This window comes from Dendrobium catenatum, unplaced genomic scaffold (genome assembly GCF_001605985.2).
Source record: "Dendrobium catenatum unplaced genomic scaffold, ASM160598v2 fragScaff_scaffold_199, whole genome shotgun sequence".
NCBI classification, from domain to species: Eukaryota; Viridiplantae; Streptophyta; class Magnoliopsida; order Asparagales; family Orchidaceae; genus Dendrobium; species Dendrobium catenatum.
In genome coordinates, this window is record NW_021318661.1 from 681,905 (window position 1) to 694,465 (window position 12,561).

At 36.3% G+C, this 12,561-nt stretch overlaps 1 protein-coding gene across 3 annotated transcripts in view; it reads right to left on the reverse strand.

Moving 5' to 3' along the window:
• The window catches only part of LOC110110411 (von Willebrand factor A domain-containing protein DDB_G0292028), a gene marked incomplete at its 3' end in the record, with an annotated part of 58,553 nt that overhangs the window by 38,333 nt on the left and 7,659 nt on the right, over positions 1-12,561 (reverse strand). For 2 of the 3 annotated variants that reach the window (XM_020841874.2, XM_020841875.2), the window contains 3 exon segments: positions 11,398-11,487; positions 11,567-11,779; positions 11,870-12,022. In XM_020841874.2, the coding sequence (XP_020697533.1) occupies positions 11,398-11,487; positions 11,567-11,779; positions 11,870-12,022 (456 nt within the window). 3 annotated transcript variants of the gene reach the window in all.

The following is a 12,561-nucleotide window of genomic DNA, read 5'->3' on the forward strand; positions in this document are numbered from 1 at the left end:
TAATGGGTGAGAAAGTTGAAGATGCTAGTTTTTTAAGGAGAAGATGCTCACGGGTGGATTTATAGGGTTGAACAAAATTTTGTTGTAAACAGGTTGACAGAAGATGAAAAACTCACCTCAGTTGCTCTATGTCTAGAAGGGAAGGCTCTGTCTTGGTTCCGGGAGGCTTGCAAGATTCAAATCAAGAGCTAAATTGGTGACTCGAGTGATGGTCAACGGGTGTGACGCATCACTTAAATGGTCAAACAACCTCCGATATCCAAACAGACTGCGTCGACGCTATCGGAGTGTCGAATTTACCTAAGGAGACCCCTAGCTCGAATCGAGTGAGAACGGTAAAAATCGATGGCTGACACCCGAAAATGACATGCGACTAGGGGTGTCAATTCGAGTCAATTGGTTGGATTCGGGTCGAACCCGACTTAACCTGAGCATAAACGGGTTGACCCATACCTGACCCGTTTAGTTAAAGGTGTCATGATTTCTAATTTGAACCCGACCCACAAAGGTTGCCGGGTTAACTCGACCAGGCCCACAAACCTGCGGGAACAGTTGTCGTCTTGCTGAGTCGCTTGATGCAGAGTCGAAGGATAGTGGAGCCGAGTGAGGCGGAGTCGTATACAGCGGAGTCGACTGTCGAGTGAGGCGGAATCGACAGATGGCGTAGTCGAGTGAGGAGAAGACGCGGAGTCGGCAGACGGCGAAGTCGGAGTGAGGCAGGGCTTGACCAGGGATTCACGCGGACCGGCGGAGTCGACGGACGGCGGAGTGGGAGTGAGCGGGTTGTGTCATAGAAAAGCTATAGGGGAGATTCTTACTTCCCATGAGTGCAAGTACTCATGGTTAATTACCCCTCTTAATATATAAAAGATAACTCTCAATTAAGAATGAGTAATTTTAGGTGTTTTAGTCTCAGTTGTTGGGGAATGGAGATAAACCCGATCAAGATCCCGTGATTCCATCGTCCTGGGTATACCGTAGATTTCAGTCTACCAAAATTAGCATCCGTTGAATGCAATGTTTAGGGAATCTGATTAGCGGTCATAGGTTGCCTTCTCTCAGGGATCCTAAGTAAACTAAAGTGATTAGGTGTATGTTGATTTTATTTAGGTTTGAAAAAAAAGATGGTTTAAGGTTTACATATATTAAAATAGCCACAAATTATTTTGGTTTGGGATTTATAACTTCATTTAGAAGTCACCCAAAATTTTGAATTGAAGCGGGTCTTACGGCTTCTTCTTAGAAGTAACCCGGGTGTTTGAATTTTTGGGTCGGAACTTACGACTTTCATTGAAAGTAGCTCATAAAGCGAGGCTTAAGACTTCTATTCGAAGTAGCCCAGGTGTTTGAATTTGCGTCGGGACTTACGACTTTCATTAAAAGAAGCCTGTAAAGCGGGTCTTACGGCTTCTATTAGAAGTAGCCCAGGTATTTGAATTTGGGTTAGGACTTACAACTTTTATTGAAACTAAGCATGTAGAGCAGTTCTTATGGCTTCTATTAGCAATAGTCCACTAGTGGGTCTTACAACTTAGATCTATAAACTAAGCTGCCCATTTGTTTTGTTTGTTTAGACCTTACAACTTCCCTTAGGAAGAAGTTTGTAGATGGTATAACCTAACTCTATAGCAAGGTTGCCCATAGATTTTGTTTTTTTAGGTCTTCCTACTTCTCTTAGGAAGTAGCCTATAGGTGGATTTTACAACCAAATTCTATAGTAAGGCTGCTCGTAGTTTTTATTTGAACTAGGACTTACAACTCCCTTTAAAAGTTGCATGTTTGTTTATTTTAAAACAAATCTTACAACCTAGCTTTATAAGCAAGGCAGCCCATAGGTTTTAAATTTGATTGTTTTGGTAGGTCTTACAACTTCTAGATTTCAAAAGTAGCTTAGTTATTTTGGTTTTAGGGTGTTTGTACTTTATTTAGTAATTTTCCTAATATATGGGTCTTACAACTTCACTTAGAAGTTGCTCATTGGCAAGTATTACGGCTTTTATTAGAAGTAGCCCAATAGTAGGTCTTACAACCTAGCTCTATAAGCAAGGCAGTTGTTGGCTCAAGAAAAATGGCACGAATGTACGAATCCCGCTTTGCACCTGTAAGAATCCATTTCCCTTAAGTTAGATTGTAGTTAACCAGATTTCCCCTGAGGGTAGTGTCAGGGTTTAAAGATCTGGGGTCCTTACTTCCTAAGAGCGCAAGCACTCATAATTAATTACCCCTAAGCAAATAGAAGGCTGCCTAGAGGTTTTAATTGATTGGTAGGACTTATGATTTCCCTTAGAAAATAGTCTAAAAAATGAGGGGCTTACAACTTAATCTATTAGATTAAGATGCCCATTGATTTGAATTAGATTGTTTGGGGTTTAGGATTATTTATATTTATTTAAATTTTTTTCCTAAATATGAGTCTTACGACTTCACTGAGAAGTTGCCCAAATAGCGGATCTTACAACTTAACCATATAAGCTAAGATGCCCAAATGTTTGAATTTGATTGTTTGGATTAGATTTGAGTTAGGTCTTATGACTTTCCATGAAAGTTGTCTGATTTTTTTGTAGGATTGTTAGGGTCGACGTACTTTATTTTAAAAAAGTTTTCCTAACGCATGAGACTTACGACTTCACTTAGAAGTGGCCCGTTCATAGGTCTTACAACCTAACCTATAGGCTAGGATGCCCAAAGGTTTGAATTTGATTTCTTTTAGTTAGATTTGGGTTAGGTCTTATGGCTTCCTTAGAAGTTGTCTAATAATGGGTCTTACGACCTAGTCCTATAAGCTAAGTGGCCCGAGTTGTGGGTCTTACAATCAAGCCTTATAGACTAAGCTGCCCGGAGATTTAAATTTAGATTGAGATTTACAACTTTTATAGAAAGTAACCCAAGTATTTGATTTAAATTGGGACTTATAGCTTTCGTAGAAAGTAGCATGTTAGTGGGTCTTACAACCTGATCCTATAGACTAGGATGCCCAAGTTATGGGTTTAATTATTTAGAAATAGGGTCGTTCATATAGAAGTTCCCTAACACGTGGGTCTTACTGCTTCTCTTAGAAGTAGCTCAAATGGTGGGTCTTACAACTTAGTCCTATACACTAAGATGCCCAAATGAGAGATCTAGGGTTGTATTATCACCTAAACACTTCCCTCAGATGTCGGACCTACGGCTTCTATTAGAAGTGGCCGGGGGTTTTAATTAGGGAGTAGGAGTTAAACCAATTTTACCTCCATCTTTCCCCTAAGATCGGTCTTACTGCTTTCCTACGAAAGTTGTCGGGTAATGGGTCTTGCAACCAAGTTCTTAAAACAAGATTGCCCAAAGGTTTTGAATTTGATTATTTGTTTGTTGGGTTAGTTTGAGTTTATGATTGTTGACACTTCGAAGCTTTGATACTGAGTTAGTGTTTTGGTTGTTCTGTTTTGTGCTCGTAGCTCATTTCTACTATAGTAGTCCACTACCCTACTCGTCTTTTAGCACTCTTGCTCTTCTAGCTTTTTCGTACTTAGCTTTTCTTGCTTTAGTATTCTGTTCTACTTGCAGTAGCTTAGACTTATCAGCATTCATTTAATTTATTTGTGATGTACTGACTCTTCATATGTTTGTTTGTAGGTGTTCGTAGCTAGTGGTTACAGTAGTTGAGGCTTACAGTTGCAAAAGATAGAGCCTACTAGTGGCCATAGAAGCTTGTGCATGAGAGCTTTGGAGAGCAGTTTGTAGAGTTCAGTTTGAAAGTTTTGGAGAGTTAACAATCAATGTTGTATATGTCATTTAGTGGAAACTTCTCTCCCCCCCCCCTTTTATTTATTATATTTTTTTATTATTATTGCTCAATTGATTAATAAATTAATTAAATAATTATTTAACTTATGAAGTTCTCTAATTTTAAAACTCTCAATCAATATTTTTTTAAATGCCCTCGAATTTAAGAACTTTCAAATTTTAAAATTATTGTATTTAAAATTTTCACACAAAAAAAGTTCTCCAATGTACCGACTCTTCATAAAATTGGAAAATTTTATGTTTGTTTTAAAATTGGAGAACTTTTTTTTTCTGTGAAAATTTTAAATACAATAATTTTAGATTTTGAAAGTTCTTAAATTCGATGGCATTTAAAAAAATATTGATTGAGAGTTTTAAAATTAGATAACTTCATAATTTAAATAATTATTTAATTGATTTATCAATCAATTGAGCAATAATAATAAAAAATACAATAAATAAAAGGAGGGGGAGAGAAGTTTCCATTAAATGATATACAATATTAATTGTCTACTCTCCAAAACTCTCAAACTGAACTTTACAAAATGCTTTCCAAAGCTCTCCTGCACAAGCTTCTACGGCTACTTGTAGGCTCTATCTTTTGCAACTGTAAGCCTCAACTACTGCAACCACTGGTTACGAACACCTACAAACAAACATATGAAGAATCAGTACATCACAAATAAATTAAATGAATGCTAATAAGTTTAAGCTACTGCATTTAGAACAGAGTATTAGAAAGCAAGAAAAACTAAGTACGAAAAAGCTAGTAGAGCAACAGTGCTAAAAGACGGATAGGGTAGTGGACTACTGTAGTAAAAACAAGCTACGAGCACAAAACAGAACAACCAAAACACTAACTCAGTGTCAAAGCTTCGAAGTGTCAAAATCACAAACTCAAACCAACCCAACAAACAAATAATTAAACTCCAAAGAGGGCCTCTGTATTTTCAAGACTCTCCATGACACATGTTGCTGCTCCAGTAATTCAGAAGAAAGTTCTTGTTACCAAGCTACAATTTGTTGGCGTGAATACATCCAGCAGAACATAATCCAGGATAAAGTGCCTGAAGAGTATAATGCTGAAGTTCATGATGCAAGTGCTAAGCTTTTCAGGAAAGCTAAAAGGAAGGTCAATGCTCGCTTACGAGCTAATGGCTGGGTACCCGAGACCCTGCAAGAATCATCACGGCAGTTAGAGGCGAATGTACCAGTTAGTAACGGCTTTGAACCGTTAAAGTGGGTAAAAAGAAATGATGATAATGATCAATTAAAGAAGTTTTTTTTTTTAGACTTAACGTCAACAGCCACAGCCACTAAAGAAAGAAGAATATGCCTCTTCCAAAATATACAAAATACTGAAGGTTGTTAAAGATAAAAATCTACAATGAAGATCGAGGAAATCTATTACTGTAAGTCATTGCCTCAACTGAAATTCATCCTCAGAGCAACAAATATTCAACAAGACCTTATAGATAGGAATTTAGACGTCCTCCATACTACCGAAAGCTAAAAGAATTCTGTCCTAACATGGGTCGATACCCATATTACGGAAGAAAAAAATCTGGAGAGCCTTCTGATAGTCGACATGTAAGAGACTATAACAGAAGATATGATAAATATAGGCCCAGACAATGGTATAATGAATTTGGTCATTCAAAAGTACATTCTGATGTTGGTGGTCATCGGTATGTGACTCCAAGAAGACAGCAAATTTGGGTTCCAAAAAGACACAATTATCCTCGAGCTCAGAAAGATGATCTTGATAAAAAAATCTACAAATGACGACTTAAATCTCATGTCCAGAGGTTGTCCCATAATAAGGAGACTTCTGTTGATATGATTATACCAAAAGATGAAAATCCTCATGTCTATAAAGAATCCCCCGTCTCTCCAGTCATACATTTGAAGCGGGGGTCCCAACTTGGAGAGGATCATAAGTTGGATGAAGATGATAATTACTATGATAATGATGAAGAAATGGAAGAGGGTATTGGTCCCATGGACATGGAAGTTGTCCGGATGGTTGATCATATACCTGATCGAGCTAATCAGTGATATACTCGTAGAAGTGCATCATTGAATTTGCAAAATGAAGAACAACTATGAGAAGACCAAGAACAAGCAACAGCTGTGAATAGAACTCTACAACCAGAAGAAGTTGAGGAGGAAGAAGCTGAAGAAATCATAAAGAGGTTGCAAGCAGAAATGTAGTCTATGCAACAGAAGAAATATCAGAAAATCCATCATTTAAATGCTCGTCTTGATGAGATGAGTAACATGATGAAACAGTTGTTTGGACAGCTTGGCTTGATGGCTACAACTAGTTAACCACTCCTAGCAAATTCTCAAGGGAATGTACAAACTAATCCAGATGCATTGGTTACTCCTAACAGAAGATCAGAAGAGTTACAAGAGAAAACTTTGATAGCTTCTAAGACGAAATGGTCAGCAAATCTCAAATTGAGAATCTCATTAGCCAAAAGGTTAAAGCAGCTATTGCTTCTGAAGCTGTCGAAACCTTGGTCGGAAAAAGTCGTCCATATTCAGCAGAATATGACCAAGAAAAATATCCAAAGGGGTACATAGTGCCAAAGTTTAATTTATTTGATGGTACTGCAAATCCTCGTCAACATATGGCACAATTCAAAGCTACTTGTGAAAATACAGGAGGCAATGATGCTATGTTACTACAACAATTTATTAGTAGTTTAACATGTACAACTTTTGAATGGTATACTGAGTTACCCAATGACTCAGTAAGAACATTCGCCAAAGTAGAGACAATGTTCATTAAAAGATTCGCCAGTGCAACAAAGAAGGTGATTATTGCTGGTCTTGCTCTTGAGAAAAAGAAAAGAGAGGAATCAATCACCAAGTATATAACCAAGTGGAGAAATCTCAACATGAAATGTGAGCAACAACTCACTGAGAAGCATGTTGTTGAGCTATTACTAGAAAACATAGATGATTATATGGTTTCATATCTGGCGATGGCTACAATCAATACATTTCAGGAGTTACTTGATCGTGTAGCTAAATTTGAAAGGTTACACAGGCCTAGAAGTGTTGGCTTCAACTATAAAATAATCTACCAGGGAAAGAAAAACAGATAAAGAAATATGATCCAAAAAGAAGTGAGGTAAATACCACATTCCCGTGTCCTCGGATAAGAAAGAAAAAGAATATTCAATGAATCTACCGAAGACGTTGAAACAAACAAGAGAAAGACAAAAGCCTCCTACCTTGCAGGAGAAAATTAATAAGTTGTATTCCTTCAAAAATGAGTGTACGGGAAAGATTTTTAGACAAGCACTAAAAATCGGTCTTCAATTGCTAGAATCCCACCGACCAGAACAGGCTGGCATAACAGATGATCCGAATTACTGTCCGTATCATAGGATCATAAGTCGCCCAATCGAAGACTGTTTCATATTCAAATATTGGGTCGAAAGGAATTATCAAAATGGTGAACTTACACTTTCTAATAGTGTCCTTGTCAATCCTAAGAGAGAGAAAACTAATGTTATCTCCTCTACACTCTGTCAAAACACAGAGAATGAAAAAGGGAAAGCACCCCAGAAAGATGAAGGTGGTTGGGAGACCTTTATCTCAAAGAAAACTAAACATATGATGAATGTCCTATTGGCCATTGAAGGCATTCGTCGTAAGAGTGCGTTAGAATTGGAAGTTGATCCAAGACTCATTTCTTCAAAGAACCTAGCGGCATGGGGCCCAGTTCAAGAAAGAAGAAACCTTTGAAATATTTCAAAGATTAAAAAGGAAAGAGTAAGCCTAGATCAAAATATCAAAAAGAAAAGAAGATAGAAGTTAATAAGGCAGAAAATTGTGATTCAAAAATACATCGACTCCATCGATGAATATCAGCAACCTCTAAGGCGTCCTGTAAAGTTAGAGGAATATATGGCTGATTTATTTCTTGACTCAGAGTCAGAAAAAGAAGAGAGCATTCCAATAGAGACTTGCCGAGTCATAAATCAACGAGGTGAAAGGGCTGCAAGAGGACGCAATGCATCTCTTGCTATCTATAAAGCTGACGTAAAAATTTCTACTAAGGAAATACATCGTACACCAGCACCTTTCATTGATCAGATGAAGAATTATATTTTTCCGATGAAGAAAGTGATCACAAGGGAAAGAATGGCGAACCCTAGATGTCCAACGATCAAGGGGTCGAAGGAGCAGATTCGAACGAAAATGACAGAGTCGGAGGGGCGACGTCGAACAGCAACGAGGGAGACGGAGTCGAACAGCAACGAGGGAGACGGAGTCGAACAGCAACAAGGATCGGAAGGAGGCGTAAGTTTCTTTTTTTTCGTTTCTTCCCCCCTTTTATCGCTTTGGATGGTCGGTAGGTAGTTATCGTGCGAAGCGATGCTCTGCTTGAGAATAACCGTGTGTGTGGGATCGGACTGAAAGAGGCATCGTAAGAGTGTATCTGATCGATTATTTCTTCTTTTTTTTCTCTATTTCTCCTTTTTTTTTTGTCAACAGCAGCCCGTTTGTTTAATTGACAGGACTTATGGCCCCCTTAGAAGTTGCTTGGTAATTTATAGGACTTATTACTTCTCTTTTGAAGTAGTCTAATTGTTTGTGTTTAGGGTAGAAAAGACTTTACCCCTAAGTACTTTAATTTGTAGTTGTTTGCTAGCTTGAAACTAAGCCTTTAGTTTTCAATTGTTCACTAGTCTGACACTAGCTTTTTTGCTACAGTAGTTTCTCTTCTTGCTTTAGCAGTTCAGTACTTTACTCTGCTTTTCTTGCACTCTAGTTTTCAATAACTTGCTTTTCTTTCTTGCACCAATGCCCTGCTTTACTTTATTTATCGTATTTTATTTTCTTATACAAGTACCTTGCTTTACTTTCTATACCGTACTTTACTTTCTTGTACTAGTACCTTGATCTTTTTTTTCAGTATCGTGTTTAGTGTAGCACTTGTTCTTTTCTTGCCTTAGCAATATAATTTCAATGTTAAAGAGCTTTATTTGCTTGTTTGCGAGAGCTCGTGTTGTTTCGGAGTTCGCACAGGAGAGACTTTGGAGAACATGGATGAGCAATGGAGAGCTTGCAAAAGAGCATTGGACTGTGATTTCAGTGTAGCTTGTACTTTAAGGTTGATTAGTGAAAAAACATTTGTTTCCACATTTCAAAGAAACTTCTCATCATAGTGGCTCTCTCCATATTAATTGATTAATTAATTTAATTAATTAAATAAATTTTTAATTTTAATCAACCAATTAATCAATTTAAATTTCATTGCTCTCAAATTTTAACTGCTCTCGGATTTTTAAATGCTCTTGGATTAACTAATTAATCAATCAATTAATTAATTTTAATTAACCAACTAATTTTAATTAATTCATAATAATTAATCAATTAATTTTAATTAACCAATTTTAATTAATCATTTAGTTTTAATTAATCATTTAATTTTAATTAATTAATTTCAATTAATCAAATAATTAGTTAATTTCAACTAAATGTTAATTAACTTAATAAATTAGTTAACATTTAATTATGAATTAACTTTTTTTTCATAATTAATCATTTAATTAAGTTAATCAATCACTCTCTAATTTTAATGAATTTTTTAGGCAATTTCGACAGCCTCTTGATATCCCCTCCCCGCGGGGAGGTCGGGATAGCACTTGTCGTTGATGTCTTCCCCACTGTATCTGATCGACAGCACGAGGTCTTAAGTTTGAAACTATACCGACCGAATCTAAGATTGATGGCATGAGGTCTTAGATTTGGAATTTATCCCGGCTGGATCTAAGATCGACGGCACGAGAGCTTCGATATTAGGATACATGTATGCTATAAAATTTAATTACACCAATTTTTATTTCAATTATTTACACTGTCTAGGGTAGTCATTGGTGTGCGAACTAGGGCAAATATAGACAGTAATTTGTGGAAACAAATCAAGCAAGTAACCCTATTTCCTTTAAGTGGTTTGTATTAACTACATGAATTTGGAATAAAACAAGGCAATAGTAAGGGATTACACATGAAGCAGAGAAAGTAACCGCACAGACTCTCGTGATTTAAAGGTTCGGACAGGATTATAGCAAGAGACGAATCGAGCAGTACAGGCGGAAGAAGCATGGCTCACACGAGTGAAGGTGAATGATAGGTTGCGGCTCACACGAGAGGTAGAGGTAGCGGGAGTGGGTTGAGGCAGATGGTGGATTTCCTCATGGGAGATGGGTTGTGAGGGATCCAATCATAGGAGGAGATATGCGGACGGCGTGTCTGGAGCGGGATTGAAGAATTCACGCGAAAGGGGTCACGCGGGAATAAGCGGACGGCGGGTTCCGGCTTGGATTGCCCGCTCGGTTGTGCGGGAGGGATTTTGGAATTGAAATGAGCGTAAGTTCCTTTGTTCGATTTTTCTTGCCTTATAATTGATTGCTTTTCTGAATGGGAATCTAGGGAATGAAGAGTTGCATCCTTTGGTCATCAACTACATGAGGTGGGGTCGGCTTGATGATGATTTCGTGAAGAAATGCTTTCATTCATTTCCTTTTCTTCTTTCTTTTTCTTTTATCATTTTAAATCAATCAACTTTAAGGGTTTCCATGCCTGCGAGTTCTACAAAATCAAAGTTTATTGTCAACAAAGAATGCAAAAAATCTGCATTACATCAAGCATTTTAAATTGTAATCAATTAGTTAGAGATATGTTTTTGCATGCCTCTGATCGATGTACTTTCTATGGCGGGCTTTGGGACCACCATTCAATTCCTAACATATTCTACCCGAGGTGGTTCTCTATAACGCTACTGCCACATAAAGAAATTGTACTGGTATTTCATAGGCCAACAAGAAAGGGTCAAATTTAGGCTACAAAAGAACTAGATTGAATAAATTTTAAAATTCTTTTAGGCCTATTTTTATTTTTGGCCAAACTTTGTATTTTTTTATTTTTTTAAATGCAATGAAGACAAGGATAATTTCATCCTTATTTTAAGCAATTAGGATTAGGATAATTTTGTCCTATCCTTTGGGTTTATTTTACTTATAAATAGGGTTGGTTGTTTGAATTTTTTGAAAAATTATTGATAAATGAAATTGGTTGCTCTTTTCTATTCATCTAATGTAGATAGTTGCTTCTAATTGTGTATATTAGTCACTCCAAGCTATGCACGCAAAGTAAGTTGTTTCTCCCATCTGCAAATTGTGTGTACAGAGATTCCTTCTTGTTTCTCTTATCTTGTATTTCACTTCTTATCATTATTTCACCATCTCCAAGTCGTGTGTGCAGAGATTCCTTTTTGTTCCTCTTATCTTGTATTTTAATTCTTATCATTATTACATTTACGACAATTAACTTCCATTTTTCCATCATATATCTCTCCACATCAATTGATCAGTGAAGATATTAAATGCATTCTTAAAAGATTTAACTGGATCAAAACTTTGGGGTATGGATCAAATGCTGAGCACTTTATTTCCTAAGTAGGAAAACACAAACATAATCATAATAAAACAAAGTGTGTGACAAGATCCTTTCTTCACTTTGAATATGGAATAAGATTTGAACTCCAGCGATGTTAATTTAGTCAAGAAAGTGGAACTACCAATTTGATGTTCAGGAAGTCAGGGGACATACACTATAAGAAAATTCAAAATCTTTAGTTGACCAATTTTCTGCATCAGCCTCGTACAAGAACGAGAATCTCCCTACATGCCGACTCTTTTCCTAAAAAATGATGAACAATAATCGCATCAGAATAAAGGTATTTGGTTTATATCTGTGAACAAAATGTAGAAGCATTCACCTTTAAAGCATGGGTTAATTCATGGAAAATAACTTCCTTTTCAGTGCCAGTATTCACATTTAACTGTATCTTCTCTTGTTTCTCAGCCATTCTAGTAAATGGAGTAACATATTCAGGAAAAGTAAAAGGCATTCTAAATGAAAAATGGCCATCCTTGTATAGCAATTTTTGAGACCAGCTGATATAAATAGATATCTCACATCCACCATCAACCTTCAGAGCAAAAGGAGTTCCAATTAGATTGGAATAACTCAAAATCTCAGAAAAAAAATCATCACAAATGCAGGAAGGCAGCCAACTTACCTGAGGAATCATCAACGAGAAAATAGTGGGTTTCAGGAAGCCTTTATGTTCATTCTTTATGAATTTCTCCTTGTTCTGATCAACTTCTCTATGAACCACCTGAGTAAAGTATGATCTCCTAGCAAAATTTACCTCAACACCTAGAATTGAACCCTGTTAGCCAAACCATGTACAGCTTGAGAACAACCAATAGGCTCTTCAAAAATTATAAACTAAAGGACTCAACTCGGCAAAAAACTTTGAGAAAAAATGTGTTTTAAAGCATATTAGGTTATAAATATTCCTGAAAGCAAAACACAGAAAATTCTTCAAACAAACACAGATATTTATAGATTGCATTTAAAATTCAGAACAATAGGAAGATTATTTAGTAAGATTAGATTCTCTTCAAATAATATTCAAGATAACAAAATGCTTCAACTAAATGAAAATGATAAAGAAAGAATATGAGCTAAATCTTTTGAATGTCAGTTTTAACAATAGAGTTGAATAAAAAGATAGGATTGTTTGTTTCACCAACATTTGTAATATAATGTTGTCATTAGAAAATATTAGTTGTCTGATTCAGCGGCATATTCAAATAAAATTTTGAAAATAATGTATTATATTTCAGAGTTATGTAGATGTCAGCATAATAAGAAGTTTAATATTCTGACTTGTTATATATATATATATATATATATATATATATA